Source organism: Sesamum indicum, linkage group LG6 (genome assembly GCF_000512975.1).
Source record: "Sesamum indicum cultivar Zhongzhi No. 13 linkage group LG6, S_indicum_v1.0, whole genome shotgun sequence".
Lineage (NCBI taxonomy): Eukaryota > Viridiplantae > Streptophyta > Magnoliopsida > Lamiales > Pedaliaceae > Sesamum > Sesamum indicum.
The window spans coordinates 23,407,437-23,433,948 of record NC_026150.1 but is presented as its reverse complement, the minus strand read 5'-3'; the positions used below and the strand labels follow the sequence as shown (position 1 = coordinate 23,433,948).

General features: G+C 32.0%; 3 protein-coding genes across 5 annotated transcripts in view; 2 read left to right on the top strand and 1 right to left on the bottom strand.

Annotated features, from left to right (window-relative positions):
• On the top strand, window positions 381-3,429 carry LOC105165620 (peroxidase P7-like). Of its 2 annotated transcripts, none has more exons than XM_011084687.2 (3): window positions 381-606; window positions 1,037-1,228; window positions 2,778-3,429. In XM_011084687.2, the coding sequence occupies exons 1-3, from the start codon at window positions 388-390 to the stop codon at window positions 3,327-3,329; spliced, it is 963 nt and encodes a 320-aa protein (XP_011082989.2). In that variant the 5' UTR covers window positions 381-387; the 3' UTR covers window positions 3,330-3,429. The 2 variants fall into 2 exon arrangements, with proteins under 2 accessions (XP_011082989.2, XP_020550649.1); XM_020694990.1 differs by having other exon boundaries at window positions 2,760-3,429.
• Window positions 13,260-18,868, top strand: LOC105165619 (shaggy-related protein kinase eta). The gene is made up of 12 exons (XM_011084686.2): window positions 13,260-13,487; window positions 14,468-14,560; window positions 14,797-14,856; window positions 14,937-15,209; window positions 15,336-15,410; window positions 15,528-15,584; window positions 16,095-16,235; window positions 16,336-16,386; window positions 16,473-16,568; window positions 16,648-16,731; window positions 16,927-17,028; window positions 18,352-18,868. The coding sequence occupies exons 1-12, from the start codon at window positions 13,329-13,331 to the stop codon at window positions 18,451-18,453; spliced, it is 1,293 nt and encodes a 430-aa protein (XP_011082988.1). The 5' UTR covers window positions 13,260-13,328; the 3' UTR covers window positions 18,454-18,868.
• The window catches only part of LOC105165617 (aspartate aminotransferase, mitochondrial), a 6,482-nt gene continuing 2,486 nt past the window's right edge, over window positions 22,517-26,512 (bottom strand). The window contains exons 3-11 of one of the 2 annotated variants that reach the window (XM_011084684.2): window positions 25,860-26,066; window positions 25,593-25,698; window positions 25,394-25,498; window positions 25,089-25,261; window positions 24,120-24,279; window positions 23,379-23,474; window positions 23,194-23,288; window positions 23,017-23,089; window positions 22,517-22,940 (exon numbers count right to left, since the gene is read on the bottom strand). In XM_011084684.2, the coding sequence (XP_011082986.1) occupies window positions 23,017-23,089; window positions 23,194-23,288; window positions 23,379-23,474; window positions 24,120-24,279; window positions 25,089-25,261; window positions 25,394-25,498; window positions 25,593-25,698; window positions 25,860-26,066 (1,015 nt within the window). In that variant the 3' untranslated portion in view covers window positions 22,517-22,940. Of the gene's footprint in view, window positions 23,090-23,193; window positions 23,289-23,378; window positions 23,475-24,119; window positions 24,280-25,088; window positions 25,262-25,393; window positions 25,499-25,592; window positions 25,699-25,859; window positions 26,067-26,512 lie in introns of both variants that reach the window. The other variant, XM_020694921.1, reaches the window with a different exon arrangement.

Genomic DNA, 26,512 nt, shown 5'->3' with positions numbered 1-26,512 from the left:
GAAAAATAAAAAAGCAAAATATTCAAAAATGAAGGAGTAGTAGTTTCATCCATCTTTTGTGTAGAGGAGAAGAATGTAGAAAGCTTTAATGGGAGAGCACATTAAGAAACTAAGAGTTACAACTTTTCCCTTTGCTCTTTTGCATGCATCAATGATTGATTGAGATGAGGTAATAAAGTCAGCTGACATACTTGTATGGGGCCTTATCTACTGCATATCACTTCTTTAATTTATGATCATATCTTCTGCTCATCCTCTCTTCTGCTGCTGTCTTACCAATCATCTCCATTCCCTGTAGGGACCCTTTGATCTGCAGCACAAAAGGTTTTGAAAATTTTATAATTCTTGGCCTATAAAAGAGAACAAATCCATGCAAAATCCTCATATATGTGTTTCATGGCTTTCCTTAGAATTTTTTCCCTCATGCTATCCGTCGTTGCGATTCTTGCTTGCGGTGGCAATGCGCAGCTCTCGCCCGACTTCTATGCTTCCACATGCCCTAATCTGCAAAGGATTGTGAGCGACGCTATGAGAGAAGCCATTGATCAAGAACTTAGAGTTGCTGCATCCGTCCTTCGTTTGTTCTTCCACGATTGCTTCGTTAATGTAAGGCCTCATTTACATTTAACTATGCACGTCGCCGCATGCCCCTTAAGTATATACATTGTATATCTGCGCATGCATCGAGTGTGTATTTCCCACTGTATGCAATGTGAAGGGCATTGTAGGTATGTAAATCCCTTGTCCTTGCACCTATCACAAGACAGTTGGTATGCCGTAAACTATAAAAATGTCGCAACCACATGTGGTAGGACATTTTAGTCCCAACAAAGCCTGATCAGATTTCGACCAATTGACGTATAGCAGTTATCTGTATTTGCTATGTGATTTTAGTCCGATTCAATTCGGCTATATTTGATTTAGAAAAGAATTATTATTTTATACGGAAAACATATATTGAACTAAGTTTTAAGATAATAATCTAATTTTTATTTGGGTCGATATTTAATATTGTGATTTTTATGCTGAAAATTAGGGGTGTGATGGATCATTGTTGCTAGATGACACAGCCACATTCACTGGGGAAAAAAGCGCGTTTCCAAACCGGAATTCAGTGAGAGGTTTTGAAGTGATCGACAGAATCAAAAGTCGTGTTGAATGTGAGTGCAATGGTACAGTTTCTTGTGCAGATATCTTGGCCCTGGCTGCACGAGATGGAGTAGCCTTGGTTAGTACTAATTATATATAATTCACCGGTTGTTACAGGACATCGTCCATGTGGGTATATAATAAATATTTTTTATATTTTAAAATATATTATAAATAAAAATAAAATATGTAAATTAATAAATTAATTATTTCTTAAAAAATAGAAAAAAAATCAACTTAAAGTGTTATCGACACAACGAAAGAATTGGTGTGGTGGTGTTAAAATAACGTCGAGTCACTTTTGTAAGAAAATAAAAAAATAATTATAATTAATTTGTAAAATTATCTGATTAGGAATATAATTGTTATATTTAAAAATTTATGCGAATGTGTCACTAACAATTATTTGTAAGTGTAGAGAGTCATTTTTTAGGGCAAAATATTTTTATAGTCCTATAAAATAAGGATAGAATTCTTTTGGTACCAAAATTATGCAGACGAAGCTTTTTTAGTCTCATAAAACTCAAAATCACGCATTTTAGTCTCAAAAAGTGTGATTTTGGAAATTTAGTCCCAAAACAAAAAAGTAACTATAATTAATTTTTAAAATTATCTGATTATGAATATAATTGTCATCTATACTAATATAAAAAGAAAAGTCCCTCTACATTCACAAATGATTGTTAATGATACCACTGCACTATTTTTTTTTTTTTTGTGAAGTAAAAAATACCCTTCATGATAAAAAAAATAACTTATTCAACTTTTAAATACATTAATTGATAATTAATTTTTTGTTCTTTCTTTTATTAATGTACTGGTTTACATATTTTAGTCTTATTTATAATATATTTTAAAGCGTGAAAAATTATTTATTATATGCACGTAGGAATGACGTGCCACAACAGTTAGTATTTAAAACTTTATGTGTCAGTATCACTAACCATCGTTTGTAAGTGTAGAGTCTTTTTTAGGGCAAAAAAAACTTTTTAGTCCTATAAAAGAAGGGCATAATTTTTTTTGGTATCACAATTATAGCATGTGTGGCTTTTAGTCCCCATAAAACTCAAAATTATGCATTTTTATTTCCATACAATGAATTTTAAGTCACTAACGCCTTTTTAGTCTCAAAACGATGCACATGACTTTTGGAACTAAAAATACGTGATTATGAGTTTTATGGGACTAAAATGGCATTTGCCATAATTGTGGTATAAAAAAAAATTATCCTTAAATTTTATGTGGCGCACTCAAATATGTATGCATAACTAATTTAAAATTTTTTAAAAAAATTATTGTTTAAAAATATATTAATTAGATATATAAAATATTAAAAAAGGGGTGAATAGCAATTTACCCCCTATACTTTTTAAAATAAAGCAATTTACCTCCTTATACAGGGAGGTAAATTGCTTCATTTTAAAAAATATAAAAAGGTAAATTGTTGTATTTTAAAAAATACAGGGAGGTAAATTGCAATTTATTTTTTCATAAGAGGGTAATTTGCTCATTTGCGATATCACAATATGTTGTTTGTATTTTTCCCATTAAAAATATAAAAACAATTAATTCCTCATATTTTTTTACTTTCAAACATGATGATAATTAAGCATGAGAGCTGCACGCAGATGGGAGGGCCAACATGGGCAGTTCCACTAGGCAGAAGGGACGCGAGAACCGCAAGCGATTGTGCCGCCAACGCACAGTTGCCGTCCCCAACAGCCACACTTCCCACTCTCATCTCCATGTTCGCCGCCAAAGGCCTCTCCTCCCGTGACATGGTGGCCCTCTCCGGCGCCCACACCATCGGCTTCGCACAGTGCTCCAACTTCCGCGCCCGCATCTACAACGAAACCAACATCAACCCCATCTTCGCCGCCAACCGCCGCGGCGCCTGCCCCCCCTCCGGCGGCGACACCAATCTGGCCGCCATGGACCTGCAGACTCCGAACCGGTTCGACAACAATTATTATACGAACCTGTTGACCCGGGGCGGGCTGCTTTATTCGGACCAGGAGCTGTTCAACAATGGGCGGTTGGACTGGTTGGTTAAGGTTTACAGTAGCCGCGCTGCTTCTTTCAGGAGAGATTTTGCTGCTGCAATGGTGAAGATGGGGAATATAAACCCCCTTGTGGGGACTGATGGAGAGATTAGAAAGAACTGCAGGCTTGTTAATTAATTGGGTAAATTACAAATAACTCTTTACATACTCATTTGTTATTTGAAAATTACAAATATTCTCTCATAATTAACAGTTGTCTAATAGTCATGAATTATCACAAGGGGTATTTGTTAGATAACTATTAATTTTTAGGCAGTATTATAATTTTTAAAATAACGAGAAGATATTCGTAATAATTACAAATTTTAGAGGAGATTATTGAAATTTATCCTAATTAATTAATTAAGAAATCTTTATTATATAGTATTAATAAATTTCTTGCCAACTATCATCGTGGCCTAATGGTTAACGTAGAATTGTCGTCACGCCCACAATATGAATTTTTCTTATTGATGGGTTAAAAGTACGTCTTGATCACCTGTTTGTTGATTCACATGTGGTTAGACTTTAATTTTTGACAATAGTACGTCAGCTTTAGGGATTCTAACCAGCACATAAAACGCAATCCTCCTTAACAGTGAGGTCGTGATGTGTCACCTCTTCTTTCTCATTTAAGGACCAAACTTGTATGTTGGTAGTTCAACTTTTGATTTTTGACAATAGTAAATCAGCTATAGAAATTCTAACGGACACACATCGCGCAATCCTCCATAATAGTCGGTATGTGGTATGTCATCCCTACTTTCTTATTTATGTTAAAAGAATCTAGTATTGAGCTCTTATTAATTTGTAATTAATGATAGTAATTTAGATTTTTGTTGTAAACTTTTATTGTATTTTATATTCTATATTGCGTATGTGTACATGTTTTATATATTTTTTAAATGTATAAACAATAAATCTTATATACATAAATGTGTATATATATATATACGAAATATTACATGAGAATATTATATAGTAACTCGAAATTTCAGTTCAAATTTCGAACCTAAATTAATCATTAGCTAAATGGATTTCTGTTTGTGAATATGTTATGTGATTGATTAGTTTATCAATTAAATTCGACCTGAAATTTCTCTTTTTTTTATGAACTGTTGGGATAAATTTTTTAGAATATTTCATTAAGAACTTATAAAAATTTCAGAAATATTCAATAAATTTAGAATGGGTAAATTGCATATTATCTTCATGTAGTAATTCAAATTGAGTTTTCTTTTTTAAATACTGCTACATTTTCTATTTTCATTCAATACGTATAGGTCTACAATAATTTTTTAAAAAATAAAATAAGTTATGTAATTTTTATAAACATAACATGTATATATTAATTGAAATAGAAAATGCAACAGATTTTTTTATAGTAAAGTCAGTCCACTGATATTGCCACGTGTCTTGGCTTTGTCATAAAATTTAACTTACCCGTATCTTCAGCCTTTAGGTAAGGCGGCAAGAACCTACACTTTTTGAAATTCAGTTGGAAGTATCCATATAGTGGGAAGGCTCTTTTATTTGCGGGCTAATACCTTAACAACTAGCCTCTTGCTATGTGTACTGGCTTAGGTGGCTAATTTTTATCTATATCTTAAGTCTTCGAGTGAGGTGAAAGAATCTTATACTTTTTGGGATACAGTATGTAGTAACCCTTTGAGGGGAGTGCTCCACTGTCGCAGACAGTTATACCTTATGAGATAAGGGCGCTTCCAATTTACCTCATCCTATTGCCACATGTCCTAAATTTGGTGGCTAAAACTTATTCGTGTTAGCAGATCTCTCAGTAATATGGAGCAGGTAGTTCTAGGTGGATTCGCCTCTTGGATTACCTGAGGACACACTTTGTCCAGGGCCCTTATTTAGACCGGGCTTCCCCGCCTCTCTGAAGTCTTTTAGGTCTTGCATGCATCTTTATAGGCTCTTGCAATTTTTTTTTTTCTTTTACTTCGAACCATTTGAGTTTCTTCGGATCAGCCATTTTTATGAGCATCAATACTAAATTATAAATTTTTTAATACCATTTATTGGAAATAAATTTATAATAACTCAAATTATCTTCAATGAAAATAATTGTTGTAAACACATAAGGAGGAGGGGGGAGGGGGGTGTTAAATGATAAGGGCTTTTTCGTCCAGAAAGTTATAGTCAAAACCAGATGAATTTATTAGGAATTAAATATTTGTAAGGTCCCATTAAATAAAATATATATATATATATGAGCTAATTAATAATTTTATAGGCACATGCTAAAAGAGTATTATTTGAACTTGAGTTTGTTAAGTACGTATAGATGAGTTAATTATTTATATAAATGTCAAAAAAATTAATTTTTTATGTATTATGTAAATTTCTATTCAAATATATCTTATAAGTCTATAAATGTAATTCACTCAAAAGATTGTAACTGCTACATCTAATTTCAATTGTTCCTTTTAAATATTTGTATATAAATTTATTTTTTTATGCTATTGTGACCAAAGAAAATGGTGCTTAATTTTTTCAAGAAATAAATAAATATTACTTATTAAAATTCCGCACATGCATCGAGCGTGATAGACTGCTAGTACTATATATTAAGGCTTAAGACCTTAAAAAAAATATTTTTGGTAGATAAAATGTGAATTACCTAATATGCCCATACTTACATTTATTCTTTCCCAAATAACTATTCTTTTAGTTAGTTAATTGTATCAATGATTTTTTATTCATGTACTTACAATATTATTTGTTTATCAGATTGGCCCTTTATTAGATTTGGTCAGTTCTTTTTTTATTTAATTTAACAAATATTAAAAGAATTAAATTATATATATTAATTGTACTTCAATCGCTAATTTAAAAAATAAAATAAAATAAGAATGGCAGTGAAATCGATTTCTGTTCATCAATGACAAAGTCTTTCTTTTAGCCACCCCCCACCCCGGCCCCCGAAAGAGCTATTTGATTATAAAGGGGCCCAAGTTACCGTACTGTCTCCAGACTAAGTCAGATGTGATTTTTATTGTTAATTTAATTATATTTTTAAGGAAAAATTACAACGGTCTTCCTTAGAATTTTACATAATTATAAATACTTTCTTATTATTTAAAAAATTATAAGTTTTTTCATCAATTGAAAAATAATTATGTAGTCCATAGACGGTGAAGTGAACATTACTATTTTTACCCTTGTTAACTTTTTTTAAAAAATAAAATAAGTATAAAAAATATTAAAAAAATTGAGGGTGAATAAAATAAATAATTTAGAGGGAATATTAGTTCATAATTTTTTTTATAAAATATATATAAAATTATAATTTATAATTCAAAAAGGCATTTTTGTCAGTTCATCACAACAACTGGACGAAACCTAGCGGAATTGGTTCGTTGTTAGACGAACGTTAAAATCAAAGGGATACTTGTAATTTTTCAAATAATGAGATATTTATAATTATGTCAAATATCAGAAGGTGATTGTAATTTACCCTATTTTTAATTTGATATGATTATATATGAGTAGATTAATTTACGATCCACACACCAATCCAACAATAATTTTAGGAGGTTGGATCAAGAGGCCTTTTTTTTTTTAATCAAGAGGCCTTAGAAGGCCCTTAGGAGCCTTCCCCCAACTCCAAGGGAGACGAGGCTCAGGAAGAAAACTATTGACCCGAGAGTTTAGAGCCCAAGGTCACTCTGTCCGCCAACAGGCCATTTGTACAGATGATTAAAAACTACTCGTTCAAAAAGTGATAAAGATGTCCATGTGGTCGGACCTTTGGAAACACGAGACTCCTACTCAGTCAGAATTCCTCAGCCAAGGTGGACTCCCTTGAACCTCTCCAACCAACACTAGGATGCTGAAGAGACCTATCTATTAGCAACTACCTCTCGATCCCTTGGGAAGCGAGACTCCTCCTTCGCTGGGGGATTGCGAGTATAAAAACAGGTTTGGCCCCCTTAAGAAGGGGGATTTTTTTTCAAGCATACACAAATAATTTCTGTCATATTCAATTATTTAACTCATTGTTTCAATATAGCTTGCTATCTTATTTTCATATATCTTCTTTTTAATATTATTAGTTCAAAATTACATATTGACTTAAACATCAAAGTGTTAATATTTTCTGCAGGCCCCATCTTTAGGCTTGCGAAGGATTTGGTCTATCAAGGTGCTCATTCCTCAAACTATTTTATCCTTGCGTTGTTTGCATGCATCAAATTGCATTTAATATAAGAGATAAACTGCAATCTACCTATCTGTATAGAAAATATGCAAATAACTCCCTTTGAAAAATAAAATAATAATTTATCTTTCTATATTTTTTAAAATATAGCAATTTATCCCCATGTGTTTTAAAAAATAAAGCAATTTACCTCCCTACCTAAAGAAGTAAATTGCTTCATTTTTTTAAAACAGATGGGGAATAAATTGCTATTTATTTTTCATAGAGGATAATTTTGCTCATTATTAATATCATAGAAGGGTAAATTATTATTCACCCTTTAATATAAAACATATTATTTGAACAAAATAAGTTAGTTATTTTGGTTTATTTTTTGTACACATAGTACATTAATATGTTAAATATAGCCGAAGATATAATAGGATTTACAATAGAATCCGAATAATCCTTTTTGCAGTGGACGAAATCAACATGTATTTTTTTCATTGCAAATTCTTGTATTTTTTGTTGTGTTATACATTTCGTATGTATAAAAGTTATGTTACTTATTTTTATTTAAAAAATAACTTTCAACCTTCTCTTTTTAAAATTTGAAAAAAAATAGATGCGTTGGATTACAACTTGAAAAATACCACAAAATAGAAGAAAAATAGCATGTTTTTCCACCTTAAATGAAATTCGATTAAATTTAACGGAAAAGTTAACGAAAAGGCCAAAAGTGCCAAAAAAATAAAAGTTTAAGGAACAAAATTGTAACCTTAAATTGTTTGAGAAAAACGAAAATCGCATTAGTGACTATATTTGAAGACCAAAAAACACATTTGTCCTATTATTATATATATATATATCAATATTTATATTTGTATATCTTTTTTATAAAATATCGTTGATATTTGGCAAAAAGAATTCTTAGTTCTATTATTAATTTCTGAAATATGCATGATGAGGGAAGAATTACAAAAAGACCGATATACCCTTAATGAAGGGTAAAATCGATATTCTGCGCTATTAAGTCAAACTTAGCTCTATGAAAGGCAAGGAGGAAATCCGGTTGCAAGATTGCGGATCTTTGGCTCTATCGCGATCCAGGCACATGATTAGTGATGAGCTGTTTGATTGAAGGCTCAAGGCCCATGATCTTGACACGTTGCAGCCCAACATAGTAAGTTCAAGCTATATAAATATGCGGAAATCAGACCAATTGAGGTAATTATATTTTTATAACAATCTAGCTTCTGTTCACTACATATTTTCGACCGACAATTTAACTTGAGCATCGAAACATTTTTGTTGGGGACCGACCCGACTAGCTTGACGTATTTTCTGATCCATAAGAATTTTCTAAGATCGGGAACGAGGTGTGATTGCGATTGCAAATCCATATCACCTAATTCGAGCTTGAAGAGAATAATTGTTGACGTATACGTGCATATACATTTATTCATACATATATACATTAATATATAAAATAATTATAATTAATGTTTCTATATTATATAGATTATAAAAGAAATATAAAATTCAAATGTTATTTTAAAATAAAAGTTTATGTAAAATTCAAAATTATTAAAAGTAGCGTATGGAGAATTATTTTACAGAGCATATTTTAGGACGTAAATTAAAAGATAATAGGAGGTAAGTGAAAAGGACATTTTTGTTCAAAAAAATAATAACCAATGCTACATCATTTTGTTAAGGGAACTTCTCGTAGGCGAGTGCAGGTATAGACATATAGATACAAAGTGTAATTAATATTTTTTTTATATAGACGAAATTTTTGCCATACTATTTAAATTTAATCCAAAAAAAACTTCATTTTATAATACGTGTGTCGAAATACACCAATTAGATGGTCATTAAAAATCCACTCTTTATTTAATTAATATCTATTATTTTTTTAAATGAAAATTTTTCGTTTTTTAAATTAATTGGCCAATATGTAACTCTTTTTTATATATTTTGTAGCGAAAATCAAATACACCATAATTTATGAAAGAAAGGGAATATTTTAAATACAACTTATATTTAAAAGATTTGACTTAGGACTGTGATTCCTTGTAACTTTACAATAGTGGGAAAAAAAAAACTTTAATTGCATCTCCTAATGATTATTAATCACTTTATCCTTTCCTTTTGTCATGGCATCATTCACTTTGAAAATATTTAAAAGGGTAAAATGCAGACACCCAATGTATGGGGTCATTTGCATTTTGTTTCTCAACTTCTTTTTTTTAATATTTTTTCACTTAATTTTTTAATTTTGTTGCATTTTATATTTTTGGAGGGATAATAATGAAATATTCCGTCCGAGTGTGTACACGTGCCTGAGGGTGATTTTGGGTTCGATGAAATTGTAAAGATTAAATGCAGAAACCCCTACGTATGGAATCATTTTCACTTTGCCCCCGACCTTTTGATAAAAATTAAAATAAATATAAAATTGGAAAAATGAAAAAAAATCCAAAAAATGGAGAAAAAATTCAATACACAATTTGAGGATAAATAATTTCACATTACAAGATAAAATCAAACAGAAAAATCATGAACTTTCTGCAATATCATGTGCGTGAAACCCCTAAATGAACAAGAAAACTTTAAACTTCAATTCACAAACAAAAAATTTCAACATAAACACAAGATTAGCAAAACATTACAAAGATTGGAAAAAATTCAAATGAGAAAATAAGAAAAATTCACCGACTCAAATGAAGAGATTAAACTTCAACAACTCAAAGGAAAAAATCACAAAAGAGTGTAACTTCACAACAAAACCAAATACACTATATTGTATAAAAAAAAAAAAAAGAACAACTCAAACAAAAAAAAAAGAACGTGCTCTATCGGCGCTACCATCAAGCATATGTATGTATTTCAATCTGTGCCAATATTATTTGGCTTGTAATATAAAGTGGTTTATCTGCAAATCAAGTATTAAATTTTCTGAAAATTTTCTCTTTTTTTCTCCATTTTTCATAACTTTTCTCTAATATTTTTTTTTTTTTTTTGTGAAAAGGTTGGGGGGCAAAGTGCAAATGATCCCATACGTTGGGAGGTTGTTTGCATTTAACCTTTATAATTTACCGAACCCAAAATCGCCTTTAGGCTCATATACACACGCAAACGGAATATTCCATCTTTATTTTCTTAAAAATACGAAGGGCAATAAAATCAAAAAGTTGGGTGAAAAAATATAGAAAAAAAAAAAGTTGAGAGACAAAATGCAAATGACCCATACGTTGGAAGATGTCTATATTTTACCCTATTTAAAAATACAATATTTTTCAGGACAAATTATTCAGAGAAGGGTCTTTGGTTAAATACAGAAAAATTATTATTAACACTTGTTGGTTCAACTAATAAAGACGAATTATCTTCTTCTAAGTTGTCATGTATTTGATTCCCTCTATAAATATAAGGTTGAATAGATAGGTAATTTGTACAAAATCTTGTAAGCAACTCACAGTCTTAAGTGTATGCTCTATTAATTGTAGTGATAATCAAAATCGAAATACCCATTATATATAAATATATATTTATATATATCGACCAGCCACTTTCATTCAAATAGTGGTAGTTTCGATTCCCTCTACAATGTAAGGTTTGAGTTGATGAGTAATTTATAAGTACTTTTATAAGTGATTCATAGTCCTAAAAGACCCTCTAAACTTCACAAACGGCGTAATAATAATATAAAATCAAAATCTAGTACTAATCGTAATTAAAGTCAAAATCTCTCAAATCTTTTTATGTCTAAACTAATATAAAAATAAAAGACTCTCTACATTCACAAACAGCGATTAATGACACCATCTCAACAATATTTAAATATGATAATTATACTCCTAATTAGATAATTTTAATAATTAATTATAATTACTTTCCTTTTTTTTTAACATAAAATGACTTCATGTCATTTAATTCACCACATCAATTCCGTTGTTGTGTTGATAATACTTTAAGTTAATTTTCTTTTGTTTCTTTCTCTCTTTTTTTTTTTTGAAATATAATTTATTGGATATATATTCTATTTATATTTATAATATATTTTAAAATATAAAAAAATATTTATTATGTATATACATAAATTACGTATGACGACAACTAGTATATTTATTATTTTTTTTAAAAAAAAGAAAAAAGAAAAAGAAAAAGGGAGCATCCACATCCAAATGGAATGGTTTGCCATGTGTAATGGCCTCATAATAAGAAGCCAAAATTAGTGTAGTCCCACAAGCAGTCACATGGACTGGAGCGTAGCCGTACGCTCCACTTGGTCGCGTGGGTCTCACCTGCCCCCACCCCCTTTGTCTTTTTTCTCTCTCCCAACTATACAATAAATCCAATTATTAATAAATAAAAATTAGTATTAATTTAAAAACATTTAAATAAAAATTCAATAAATTAAAAACTTTAATAAGTCTTTTATTTAAATAAAATAATATTCCTCTCCGTACATTACAATTATATCTACACTGGTCGTATATTTGAAAATATAGTACCGAAATAATTACTTAAAAAAAAAAGAACCCATAAAGTAGGAGAAGAAAAGTCAAAAAGAAAGAGCATTTCAACTTTGTATTACTTGTTTTTTTTTCTTCTTATTTAATTTTATTTAATGAAATATGTTTTTTTTAAAAACAAATTTGGGTGATTGTACATTTTATACCGCGTCATTTTTATTTGAGTAAATTACATTGACACCCCTTAAAGTTAAGCCCAAATATTCGAACACTCATGCTACAATATTACAAGTACACCCCTTTGAGATTAGAGCTATAATTATTAGTAGACATCTTTTTTAGTGGCAAAAATTTACACAAACACTTCCTGAAATATATTACAGTAACATTCCTATAGGATTTTGCAAAATCAACTGAATTTTGTGTATTTGGATCTAATTTTAAAAATATTAATGTAATTTATCTATTTATTTATAATAGTAAATAAGACACACTCGATGAATGAACAGAGCACGACAAAAGTTTGTAAAATCATCGGTGGATGATAATAGAGAGATACAATAGAAAAAATAGGATATTTTAGAAATTCATATTTGACACGCCAAATTGCTATTGGTAATTTTTTAAGAGTGTAAGGATATTTTAGACATTTCATATTTCGGACACCAAATTAGTTATTTAGAGGGCTTAGCCTTAATATAACCAAATAAATTATGTTCATAAATAATCAATTAAATCAACGGTATGCGGAAAATTTTATGCATAACTATTAAATTTATCATAAAAGTTCTTTGTATTTATTATGAAAATAAGTCATTTGTAAATTGGACTAGTAAATAAATTGAATTGAGCTGAAGCCTTACTGGCCGAACATGTTTGAAATACAATCAAGTTCGGAAATTTATATTTGAATTTGGTTTGATTGTAATAATTAAATTGAGTTAAAACGAGATTAGTTGAATCAAACTCGAAATCGAGCTGTTTGACTTTTTTAAATATATTTTATTATTTTATCAGTAATCTAATCAAGAATGAGTCAAATTTAAAAACTTATCTAAGGATAAATTATGTTTGAATTTAGTTACAGGAACATAAACGAACATTTACCGTTTTATATCAAATTGAATATCGAGTGGTTTGATTAAATTTTCAAGCTTACAAATAAATTGGTAGGTATGGCAATTTTTTGGTTTATGTAAAAATAATAAAAATAATATATTGAGTGTGTATATATATATATATATGCACAGATTTAGTAAAATGGATACAATTTATATCAATAAAAGTAAAAATATAAATGAATTGGTTGGGGCAATTTATTACAACACACACAACAATATGTGTGTGTATATATATATAGAGAGAGATACAATTTATATGTATGATATTATATTATATGTGTGTAGTATATGAAATATAATTTATGCTTTGATATATAAAATATATACTATTTGAAAAAGGAGAGAGAGAGAGAGAGAGAGAGAGGGGAAAAGTCACATGGCCTCGTTGCCGCTGGGGCCTCAGCAGCATCACCATAATCCACCACCCGACCATCATCATCAATATCATCATAATGCTCTTCTTGACCAAGCTCCACCACCCCCCGCCGCCGTGAAGTTCGCTTCCGCCGCTGCCCACAATATGGAAGCCGACAAGGTACTGCGCTTCACCCACCCTCCTCTGCCGTCGTTTTCCTGTCCATTTGATTTGTTCCTGCATTGATTCGCCAAACCCTAGCTGCGTTTCTTCTGTTCTTACCGGATTTAGCTTAGAAGCTTTACTTTTATCCCTGTCGTTGAATCCGGAGAGGATCGGATAGAGTATGTCCGGGAATATTCCGGCGATCTGAGAGTTTGCTCCCTTTTCATGGGTGTTTTTCTACTTCCAGATTTGAGTGTTTCAGCTGGGTTTTGTGCTAGGAAGAGTGCCCTTGTCTTTTGTTGCTAATTTTTTTCTCTTGTGGAATTTCTGGATTTTTCGGTTAATGCATCTGATTGAGAGGAAAAATTGTAAGTTTTATGATAAAAGCAACTATCTTCAAGGTTTACTGTAGGTCGATTTTGCTTCTTTTCTTCTATTTTCTTTTTGGGATTTTTCTGATTTCTTGATTCTTTATGTTTGCATTGTCATCTATGTTCACGCAATGCAAATTCATACTGATTTTTGCTTCAACTTTGGGTCTTTTAGATGTAGTTTTCTTTTAAAACTGGTATCGGAGTTCCTTCTAGCAAACTTCTTACTTTCTTCAGGTAAACTTTTAGCTGCCTTTCTTTAACTTTAGGTGAATTATGCTTCAATCTATTGAATGGGGATTTGTTTCGTGTAGCTGGCTGATGGTTGATTCTCCTCAAGTTTATAGTAGTCTGCTTGTTTCCTTCTGAAGTTATCTAGCATATGATGCTTTCTTCAAAGTCATAGTTTATGGAAGACATTGCTTTTTCTTGGTTCTACACTCAGTATATCTAGATAGATCCCTGTCCTTTTTGCCTTTACTTAATTTCATATTTCCTTAATCATTTTTTCTTTTTCATTTGATCTTTTGCTGATCTATATGGTGATAATATGAACATCGGGTTATTATAAGTGGATATCAACTCTGCTAAAGCATTGATAACCTGGCTTGGTTTGTATTGCAGGAGATGCCATCGTCTATGGTTGAGGGTAATGATCCAGTTACCGGTCACATTATTTCTACTACTATTGGAGGCAAAAATGGCGAGCCTAAAAGGGTTGGTCTCAAAGTTCTATTTGGCTTCTATTGATTACAGCTTTAAATGCTAAGAGAATTGATAAATATCAACATTATTTTCATGGATCTGAAGAGCTCACAACTCAATTTCTAATCCTAAAAATTATTTTGGAGACTGGTTATGTGAAGCTGCATGGAATTTGTTGAATAATTAATTATTTCTCTTTATTATTTTCTTAACGGAAACTAAAATCCTGCTGTGGTGCTGTTTTGCAGACAATTAGTTACATGGCAGAGCGCGTCGTTGGCACCGGATCATTTGGAATAGTTTTTCAGGTGTGTTTGCCATGTGGTGATGATATTTGTGTCTTAACCTGGTTTTTAAGGGCTAATGAGCTGGAGCCATTCTTCTGTAGGCAAAATGCTTGGAAACTGGAGAGTCAGTAGCCATAAAGAAAGTCTTGCAAGACAGGCGGTATAAAAATCGGGAGCTTCAGTTAATGAGGTTGATGGACCATTCTAACGTGATTTCGCTGAAGCACTGTTTCTTTTCAACAACCACCAGAGATGAGCTTTTCCTTAACTTGGTCATGGATTATGTGCCTGAGACTATGTACAAGGTCTTAAAACATTATACCAATTCAAGTCAACGGATGCCACTCATCTATGTCAAACTCTACACCTATCAGGTTTCGATTTATCTCATTTTGTCTATTTCTCAGGAAACTTCTGCATAATTCAGTTACCTCTAATTAAAATATGAGATATCATTTGAAAACTTCTCTAATTCAAAAACATTTTTTCATCTGTTTCAGTTGTTTAGGGGCCTTGCATATATGCATACAGTTGCAGGGGTATGCCACAGGGACATAAAACCTCAAAATATTTTGGTCAGTAACTCAAAGTCTCTCTCCCTTGCCACCATCAATCCCACTGCGGATGTGCACTGCTGGTTCAGTTGGACTGGTTAATAGACTTTATAAACTGATACTGTGTGCTGTCTGCAGGTTGATCCTCTTACCCACCAGGTCAAGATTTGTGACTTTGGAAGTGCTAAAGTTCTTGTAAGTTCATTGCAAAGTCTTGTCTGTACATGCAAAATGATTTGGGTTAAGCAAACCTATCAGAAAAGTTTATTCAGAGAACACTATGCTTGATGACAATTTAATGCAAAGTATAAAATAGAAATCTTAGTATTACCCGTAACTATGGTTAAAAACACCGAAAAGCAAGAATTACTGGGGTGATAGCAATGTTTAAAGCAGAGAGAAATTATATTTTAGAAAATCCCTTTTGTTTTCTTTGCTAAGAGAACCTGCCTTAGGCTGATCACTTTGTTTTTCAAAAGCATTAGTGCGATAGGTTAACATTTATTCCCAGTCGAATAACTTGCTGTTTATTTCTTTGCAACCAGAGTGAGGGATGACATTATATTTTATCTTCTTTCCTTTTAGGTTAAGTCCTGTTGTCATTATCAATTAATTTATTATCGGATATTGATGTCATAAATGCCCATGATTTCTTTACTTATTCTTGGTGCATCTTTCTTACCATGTAAAACTTGTAATTATCAGGTGAAGGGTGAAGCTAATATATCCTACATTTGCTCTCGTTATTATCGAGCTCCAGAACTCATTTTCGGCGCAACAGAATATACCACCTCTATTGATATCTGGTCTGCTGGTTGTGTCCTTGCTGAGCTACTTTTGGGGCAGGTTTGTGTCATTGATGTTGCAGTATGCCCTGAGCATCAAAATGTACTTCTCAAGCTTCTTATATCTTCTTGGTGCAACTTAATTTTTTCCTCTCTAACAGCCTCTTTTCCCCGGAGAGAATGCTGTTGATCAACTTGTAGAGATTATCAAGGTGTGCTCTCGCAGTGTATTATATTTTGGATCACAAATGAGATTAGCTTTAGTACCTTTATTTAATTGTAAAACTTTCTCAAATAGGTTCTTGGTACTCCAACTCGAGAAGAAATTCGGTGTATGAATCCAAATTACACTGACTTCAGGTTTCCCCAGATTAAAGCCCATCCATGGCACAAGGTATTACTCTACTTGCCATATATTCTTCTTTTTGTGTACAGAATTCCAGTTATAACTAATGATGAAGCTTTTTGTTCAGGTTTTCCATAAGCGAATGCCTCCTGAAGCCATTGATCTTGCTTCACGGCTACTTCAGTACTCACCAAGTCTTCGATGCACAGCAGTATGTTTGATTTTATTCCTATCCTATAATCATACATGATACTTGATATGTGTTATGCTCTGTTGGAATTCCTGGTGAAGCATTCAAGCTATGCAGAAGAATCATCAATCTTCTGCAATTTGGTTTCTTTTCACTGCTGTTATTCTACATTATTTATTTATGGTACAAATGGAATTGATTACCTTTTCTTTGCAGCTTGAAGCATGTGCCCATCCTTTCTTTGATGAGCTTCGTGAGCCAAATGCTCGCCTCCCAAATGGTCGCCCTTTCCCCCCACTTTTTAACTTCAAACAGGAAGTATGTTTCAAGCTTACTCCATTATTCTTTTTACTCTACTCATTCTGTTCTTTTTCGTTTGTTCTCTTGTTTTCCCCTTGGCCGTTTTCTGGCTAAAGAGTGCTGAATGAGGGGGTTAACATTCTAATTTTGGTAGGAGCAAATGTTGACTTTGGTTATTAAACTTCCGTCTGATTGGTGAAAAGTAGCCCTTGAATTAGTCCATGATTATTTGTGAACTTTAACATTTGCTTCTGATCTTATATCTACCTCTGTTGTCATAATAAGATCTGCTGCTTATCTAATTTACATGCTAAAGGGAACAAGTTATTAATTAACATTTATATTGCATTTAAGGTTTATAAACCCTACTTATAACATTTGAGTATCCTGTTTTAGCATGGGAGAGTAACACTTCAATCATACTACTCTTGTGCATTATTCATCCTTTTATCATCAACTTGTGGTGTTTCTCAGCATTCATGTTTTCTCATAAGTTCCTTAGTTGTCTGTTTTCTATTTGGACATCTTCGCTTGAAGAGGCATAAATTGTCTGCTAGTGGATTCTGAAGTTGCTTAAACAACTGTTCTTTTTTATACAAATGATATGGAGTTGTAAGCAAAAACTGCTATGGTAATATATTCTGTGGTGTAAGTGGATTGAGATTAATTGGATAGTTTTTCTTGAAGCTTCATTTGAATTTTCTTTGAACTCGAACTTGTCTTCGAACTGGGTTTGATGGTTAACATATCAAGCTTGAATCTGCTTTAATTGAGCCGAAACAGGAGTCATAATCGAGGGATTTGATATTTTTTATCTTATGGTTATTAAACTAATCAAGTGGAAATTGAGTTCAACTTTTATTGAACAAAAAGAGAAAGGCGCTGTCAGCGTAAGCGATAGATCCTGGGTGGAGTATTGGTAAACTTGATATATTTGTGGTTTTGCATGAATACTGCAACTGACTGGTAGAATGAAGTCTTCTACAGTTGGACTGAATGTTGAACACTTTCCATGCTCTATTTGTGTTTATTTATTATGCTTCTGAAATCTTCCACTTCAAGTTTGCACTCTGCAGCTACCAAAGTAAAAGTTAACCTTGATCATTTCTCTTCTAGTGTTAAAAATTGTTTGGTCAAATTTCTTGATGTGTTCCACAAATGTTTCACGTGGGTAGAGCACAAAAGCACAGTTAGTAATTAGAGAAATCATCCCCATTTCAAAGAAGTACTACACTTCATCTTTTTCTGTTATCAACCACCCAATAAGATCTTTAACTCGCTACTTGCAACTGACTAGCATTGAGTTCCTGTCTATTTAACATCAAATTCTCCTGATTGCAGCTAGCTGGAGCGTCGCCTGAGTTGATCAACAAGTTGATACCCGAACATATCCGTCGACAAGCTGGGCTGAATTTTCCTGTTTCCCATCCTGCTGGGACGTGATGATTGACATCAGAATTGCGGCCCTCTTCATTTAGTTGGCGGATAAGTAGCAAAAGCAAAAGCTCTCTGTTTAGTATTATCAGGCGTTTCTACCCAGGTCAGTGGTCTTTGACGCCCCTTATGATGTATGCATATAGCGTCTGCTCGGATTAACAGCATAGTTGGTGGTACCGGTCTAGTACTCCGCCTAGCTAAACAAGTTTCGTTGCTTCTGTACATTTGTCTAGGTCAAAACTCAAAAGATTCTGAAATGTAGTAGAAAATATGATGTTGGTGTTGGTGTCAATCGATGCAGATTTCCTTGAAACAGCATAGTGCGAGGATTTCAATTGTATTTCTATTTTATTTTCATCTGAGGTTGTGTTTGTTTCTGGTACCATTAAGTTGTCTCATGCTAAAAGCCCTATTAGACTTCGCTCTGTTCGTACCTACCATCTGACCTCTTCAAGATTTCATTTGCTTTCGGAGTTCTGCTAGTAAAACTACTGAGAAAACTTGGTTTCAAGTGTCTAAGTTGTTGCATGGACAACAGGTAATTCAAGATATTATATTACTAGTTGTAGGATGGAAGAAGATTATTTTATAAACCTAGCTACTGAAGATAAAATTATGATTTTGTTTTATGGAATAATTATATTTACACCCCTAACTTATGATCTATTTACAGAAATTACCCTTATTTTTTGTGTAATTACAAAATCATTCCTGACAATCAAAAAGTAGGCTTAGTTTATGTTGATTTTTTGGGGGTGTAATTTTCCAAAAACAAGAGTGATTTGTGTAAATGATGCCACGCTTCATGGTGTGTATTTGTAACTTTTGAAAAGACATGAGTGGTTTGTGTAAACAGATTATAGATTAGGGAGTGTAGATATTACTATCTTTTTTCTTTTTTGGCGGACTCTTGATATCGTACATTATTTTAGAATTAAAAAAAAAACATTATTTTACAATGAAATGCTTCGACTTAAAAAATGATTGATGTAAATATTCTGAACTTGGAAACGATTTAGATTCATTTTGCAGTTTGATTATTATGCAAGAATGTATTCACTTTCTCAAAGTAACATATTCTTAAGATATTTGCTTCTATAATAATATATATGTATTTTTTGAAATTTAATAACTAATTAACATTCAAATATTTTTCGAAGTTTCAAACAAGAATGAAGTATATATTTTATTATCAATTATTATAATTTAAAGTATATTTCTCTAAACTTGCATATAAGCAAGGATATATAAAGAAGAAACTTTTTAATCCCATCTTAGGCTAATTGATTGGATAATGTATCCCATGAATTAGAATTGTTTAAATGAGATTTGATATTACTATGGGACTCTAATATAGTGAACCAAGTGTATGGTTATGTATGATAAACCAAACAAGGCCTTGACATATAATTAAGATAAGATATTATCTCTTGTCATTCAATTGACAGTCGTTAGATGAAAATGACATTCTAATATTTGGTGTAGTAATTGAATCTTTAGTATGTTTATATTAAATACATTGTTAATCAAGAATTATTTAACAAGAGTTAATAAGTGTATGAATTGCGCTTAAGAATATAATACCACAATATTGTAATCAAATCAACAGTTTTAACAACACATAATGTTTTGAAGCATTAGATGAATTACTTGATCAAGATGTTTTAGAAAATAGATGCAATAATAATATTAAGAGATAATTATATTTTTTTTTTTAAAATTTGATATAATTATACATAGATACATTTAGTTCCCCTGATGTCTGCTTCTAACAAATAAGTCCTTATTGGTCAAAATTTACTAAATTTGTTAATATTAATAAAAAAAAATTGATATTTACCCTTGATTGACTTATTGCAGGACAAATGAGTTTTTTCGAACTAAATTATCCTTATAACGGTGAAGATATACCGCCTCACATACATTAACGCGTGAAGACGTATGAGGGTAATTTGATTATAAAAAGATTTATTTGACCTACAATAAGTCCAAAATAAATCAGTCGGGGTTAAATGTAAGTTTTTATTTTGTTGTTAATATTAGCAAATTCGGTAATTTTTACTAATGTGTGGACTTATTTATTAGACTGAAGCAAACCTCATTGGTGTTAAATGTAAATTTTTCAAACCACAAAAAGTATATATAATTATACCAAACCTCAAGAAAAAAGGAGTGTAATTATCCATAATATTAATCTCACCCTATATATAAGAAGTAAAAAGAATATCAAAAGATGAGTAATTTTTTTCTTTCATTGCCACTATGTTTTATCCAATTGATAGTTTAAAAATAATATTTTATTACAATTATACTTTTTTAACTTCATATATATTACATTTATCCCTTACGAATAAAAAAATATTCTTAAGAGAATGATGAATGAGGAATAAAATGAAAAGCTTATGCAATTTTTTTTTTATTTTCCGTCCAAACTTTAATAAAAGGAGATAAACTATAAATGGGGAATTTTTAAATGACATGAATGTGTAAAATTTTGTTTTGAAAAAGTGTAATTTCTTATTTTTAAAGAGGGTTTAAGTGTAATTAATTCTAGAAAATAAACATAAAGTAAGTGTTAATTGCGATTTACCCTCTTATGATAAGAAAAATGAGCAAAAGACTTTTTTGTAGAAAAATAGTTAACAAATTACCTCCTGTGTTTTGAGATTGAAGCACATTACCCTATCAACGGTTTAAACAGTAGCCTTTTTGCTTCATCTATACTATTATAAAGAAAAAAGAATTTTTAGCTCAAAGTAGTAGTTTTAATACTCATACACCAAATTATTATAATATCAAAAGTTACCCTTCTATTGATAGATACTATTTAGGGATAATTACACTCTCATTCCTTGGGGTTTGGTTTAGTTACACGTAGCTTCTCTGTGATTCAGGAAGTTATATCTAACACCTTGAGATTTGCTTTCATCTAACAAATACGCCCCTCCATTAATCAAAATTTACTGAATTTGCTTATATTAATAAAAAGTGGAATGAAAATTAATACTTACCCTTGATTGATTGAAAACTGACTTATTGCAGGTCAAATATTTTTTTTCGAATTAAACTATCCTTAGAACGGTGAAGATATACCCCCTTACATACATTAATGTGTTAAGATGTATAAGAGTAATTTGGTCATAAAAAAATTATTTAACTTGCCGTAAGTTAGTAATACGTTAATCGAGGTTGATATAAAAAAAAAATTTCTGACTTTTTTGTTAAATATCGACAGATTCGATAAATTTTAACTACTAGAGGGACTTATTTGTTAGATGAAAGCAAACCTCAAGGGTGTTACATGTAGTTTTTCCAACCACAAAGGGTCTAGTGTAATTACACCAATTACACTAAACCTCACGGAGGAGAGTGTAATTATCCAATCTATTTAACTTCCAAACTAGTAATACTGAATTAACTACCCAACTATATCCTTTTAGAAATTAATTCCATGTAATTACCTGCACTCATAATTTAAACTTACCCTTTTGTTTAACTTTATTGTTAATTAAACTAAAAATAACATATTAATATTTTTATTGCATGTAACTATAATATAATATATTTTGTACAAAGTTTCAATCTTTAATTTAATTCAAGTAAAATATACATTGATTATGAATGCATTAGAAAAAATTATTAGACAATTTTGTATGTGTGGTTTAAAGACAATAACTTTAATTATAAGCTTTATAAAATAAAAATATTGGTAAATTATAGGCGTAGCAGCGAGCCATGATGTCTAGTTTTTCAAAACAAAAGTAGTATATTGCTAATTTTTTGTTCTTTTCCCGTATCCTGTGGTAAATCGCACTCTATCCTATAAAATAATAAGTAAACATTTAAAATAATAAGTACTTTATATTTAGAGTGAACATACATAAAATTAAATTGAAATAAATTTCTCATAGAAGCAAAAATTAACCAAACTCAAGCATCAACAAACTTGAACTACTTGTTCCTCTTCTTTAAGTAATTCCCTAATGGCCTAATCTCATCAAGACTCTCATGCATCACATGAACATATCATCAATAATTCAATATTAATAAAAACTATTGTAACAGCAGATAATACCAATATTTTTTACCAAATTCAAATTCAGAATCTCTAGAACAGTCAAGTCGAATAAAACCAAATCGTTTCTACTTAAATAGGAACAACTTGTACTTCTTCCTATAGTTCTAGAACAAATTGCAGCATAGTCTTAGAACTTCACCATCAGGTTATAAAGTCTCCCAGAAACATACAATGCAACTCGCAAAATTCACTTGATTGACAGATTTATGAAACATGAAAAATGAATATAATTCCCCCTACTTTTAGTTGTACAACATCTCTTGGTTCATGTATCTTTGCATTATTCAAGCTCTAACAACTCTCCTCATATGATGTAAGTTTCTTCTCTTGAAATTTGAATAATGGGGAGAAAGTTCCCCACAAAAGCCCCATTTTATTCTCAGGTGGATTAAAGAATGAGCAAAACCAGATATGTCTGCATAGATGTAACGACTTCGAAGTCAATATATATGGCCTCTCTAAGCTGATTTGGTGAGACAAGCAGCAGTTACCTAGCCCGATTTGGTGACCTCGTGTATAGCATTTGCCAAGTATCCAACATTTCCCGTAGTGACCCCAGCCATGCTATATTATACAAAGATATTGATAAATCAGACTAATTCAAGAAAGATGGTATGTGTTCAGGATACTTGATAAATCAGGAAAGACTCTTAATAAATCATTGTTACCTGATACGGCCATTACGAGTCATGTAAATGTGATACTCCTTCGTCAAGCGATCCACTTGTTCAGGCGTCATCCCACTGTAGCAGAACATGCCAATCTGTTTGCACAACCCAGTGTCATCACCTTAGAACGGGATGTGAATTGAAGAAATATGATAGGATAACGAATAACTGATAAATTGCAAGACCTGCTTGGTTACGTGCTCCCATGAAAGAGGTGAGCCCAACTTCTCAAGATTTTCTCGTAGTGCAGTTCTCATTCCTATGATGCGATCAGCCATTCCCTGGAGGAAGTACTTTCTATAAATGCAACGGCTAGAAATAATAGATATTTAGAGGATCTTGAACAAAATTTCAAGCCATGAGTTGAGGTAGCACATGAGACCGGTAAAGAACAAATGTTCCTGTAAGATATAACTTTTCTTTGTCTGACATTATCCTCATAAATTGCATTTGAGTATCATGGTCTTCCCAAGCACTCATTGGTATAAAGATCCTAGTTGTGATCAACTGCAGTTTGTGGTTGTGCTTGTTAAGCTATCTGATTCCTATAACTAGCATGTATAACACAGAAGTGAGCTTCTCAAATGTGATTAAAGATTGATTGTGGACCATAGAAATGCATTAAAACTTCAATATTCCTTTCGTTAACTAATTTCAGGGAAAGAAAAAGAAAAAAAAGAAATGACAAACCCCAAGCAGCAGTCTGGAAATAATTTTTGTTCTAGACTTGTTAGTAGAGTTGGGAGGAGCTTCCTGACCAAAGCAAAACCGCAAGACCAAGTGTGCTGCTATTTCTACACAACTTAATCAAGTCTACTAAATGCTACATAAGAAACACAAGAAATTGAGTTATATTAATTTTATCTAGTTCCATTACCACATGAATTAGTAAACAGAATGCTTCAGAAGAAGTTCAGTTGTCTTACTTTCACTTCCTTCAGCCATAACTTCTTCAAGTCTGGATCACCAAGAATTGTGGAAACAATGAGGGCACCGTGAACTGGTGGATTACTGTACATGGGTCTTGCAAGCTGCTGCAACTGACTTTTCACTGCTACGGCTTGTTTCTCATCCTCACAGACCACACTGCAATTGATGTAGGATTAGGAAGCATAAAAGCAAGAGCATGTTTGTGTTTTCTTTTAGGGAAGTAGATCCTAAGAGTTGAAGGAGGAGAAGCAACAAATATGCCTTACATAGCTTATGCACATACATACACATATGCATCTCTTATTGCACTCATGGGTAACACTAACAACAGTTATCACTTAGAAATATTCCAAGGCGCATCAGTTGAGTTGAATTTTCTGTTTCGTAATTTTCACGTGATCGAATGCACTTGCAGTCAAATGTGGACCCTATGATAAATAAAGTCCTGATGACATTCAGATCCAGTATGCATCAGAATATCAAATTTATGCATTGCATTACTAAGTAATGAGCAGCAGTAGAAAACCTCTAGCACAGTGTGAGAGGCTTTCTCGAGAACCATAGGAAAGAACTCCATTACAACGTGAGTCAATTTCATACTAAAAGAATTCGTGACTACATTTATTATCTGAGGTATATGCATCTGAAGTATTTGAAGATTTTGAATATTTCAAAATTTTCATTATAATACTACTATGATTTAAGGATAACACCAGAGTTTCAGAAAGCTCATACAGTTCCAAGTTAAAACATCTGATAAAATATCCCTTATGGGGCTTGGAATTGGTTAATCTTCCATGAAGTATCTGCCTTTCATTTGGTGTAGCCAAAAAGAAGTCCAATTGAGAGTTAAGATGCAAAGGAAATCATAGAAATATGCAGTTGGAGAAATGGTACTATGCAACATAGAGATGAAATTGTTAAAAGCTTTTATTTCAAAAGAGAACAGGTAGTTTCATAATTACCTCAGGCAACCAACTCTCTGACCATAAAGTCCCATATTCTTTGCATAGGATTGGGCACACCCAATCAGATGGCCATCCTCAAGAAAAATCCGAATGGACTTAGCATCCCTTTCTGGATCACCACTAGCAAAACCTTGATATGCCATGTCAAAGAAGGCAAAATGTCCTTTAACCTGAAGTTAATACATATATCCTTTTAATAAAATGTGTGTTGCACTACATTCCATAATATATGAGAGAGAGTACAAAAAGTATAAACCACAGAAAATCTCAATGAATGATAGGGAAAAGAAAGGAGATGCAACCTTGAATTGGTGTGAGATCTCCCTCCACTGTTCTTCTGAAGGATCCACTCCAGTTGGGTTATGAGCACAAGCATGAAGCAGAAAGAATGACCCATTTGGTGCATTCTGTGCCAATCAAACATATTTACAGTAAACATCTGTTCCCCCAAAAATAAATGATGTAAACGATCTTTTCAGTTTATGGAAGTCACTCATACACCTTTATGTCATCCATCATTGAAGCAAAGTCCAATCCCCTAGATTGTGGATGATAGTAATGGAATGTCCTCTGAGGAACATGAGCATCTCTCCAGATGTTGTGATGACTGCAAAAATCAGACAATAAACCATGAACAGATTACAGATGGAGAAGAATCTAAAGCAACTCTAAAGTCATGAATGCAGAGCAAAAGGGAAGTTCTACAGGACTATGACAAGCTTATATAATGAATAAGAAGGAAATAGGGAATGAGAAAGAAATACTAACTTGGCCCAGGTGGGAACAGGAATATAGATTTGTGAATCAGGGGAAAAACGCTTTTGGAAGTCAGCAAAGAGCCTGCATGCACCAGTCCCAGAGAGAGCCTGCACCGCAGCGATTCGCTTATCTTTAAGCAAGTCAGAATTCTCTCCATAAGCCAGCTTCAAAGTCTCCTCAACCATGTTTACACTTCCCCCCATGGGAAGATATTCCCTGAATCAAGGAATTCATTCAGCTGAGACCCAGATATTTAAGTTCATAACTGCATAAGCCTACAACAGACCATAAGTATAACTCTTCATGTCTTATCTAGGCACCACGAGTATCATCTTTTGCCAACTTGAAAATATTAAAAAACAATATATTTTCTAAAGATTAAAACTGGAAACCAATCTGTCTGCTAGTACATGTTGGATATGGAGAGCATCCAGAAACATTTATAAAGATATGTGCTTAAATTAACACAAATTTCAGTGTTACTCTTCTACCTATTGTTAATGCTTGATTGCAACACCAAAACAACTTTTAATCTTAATTGTTAATTTGGTAAAATGATGCTTAACCAGGTGTCACGCCAAAATTTCCAAGAGCTTTTTTAGTTAGAGTCAAATGTAATTGTAATGAAAATTGGAAGCCAAATTGAAAGTATAAAAATATGT

Bases quoted from the DNA above. Each gene is read 5' to 3' on its own strand.
- LOC105165620 (XM_020694990.1), top strand. From the start codon at position 388: ATGTGTTTCATGGCTTTCCTTAGAATTTTTTCCCTCATGCTATCCGTC. The intron at 607-1,036 runs GTAAGGCCTCAT...GCTGAAAATTAG, and splicing joins TCCACGATTGCTTCGTTAAT to GGGTGTGATGGATCATTGTT. The intron at 1,229-2,759 runs GTTAGTACTAAT...ATGATAATTAAG, and splicing joins CACGAGATGGAGTAGCCTTG to CATGAGAGCTGCACGCAGAT.
- LOC105165619 (XM_011084686.2), top strand. From the start codon at position 13,329: ATGGCCTCGTTGCCGCTGGGGCCTCAGCAGCATCACCATAATCCACCA. The intron at 15,210-15,335 runs GTTTCGATTTAT...CATCTGTTTCAG, and splicing joins TCAAACTCTACACCTATCAG to TTGTTTAGGGGCCTTGCATA. The intron at 15,411-15,527 runs GTCAGTAACTCA...TGCTGTCTGCAG, and splicing joins TAAAACCTCAAAATATTTTG to GTTGATCCTCTTACCCACCA.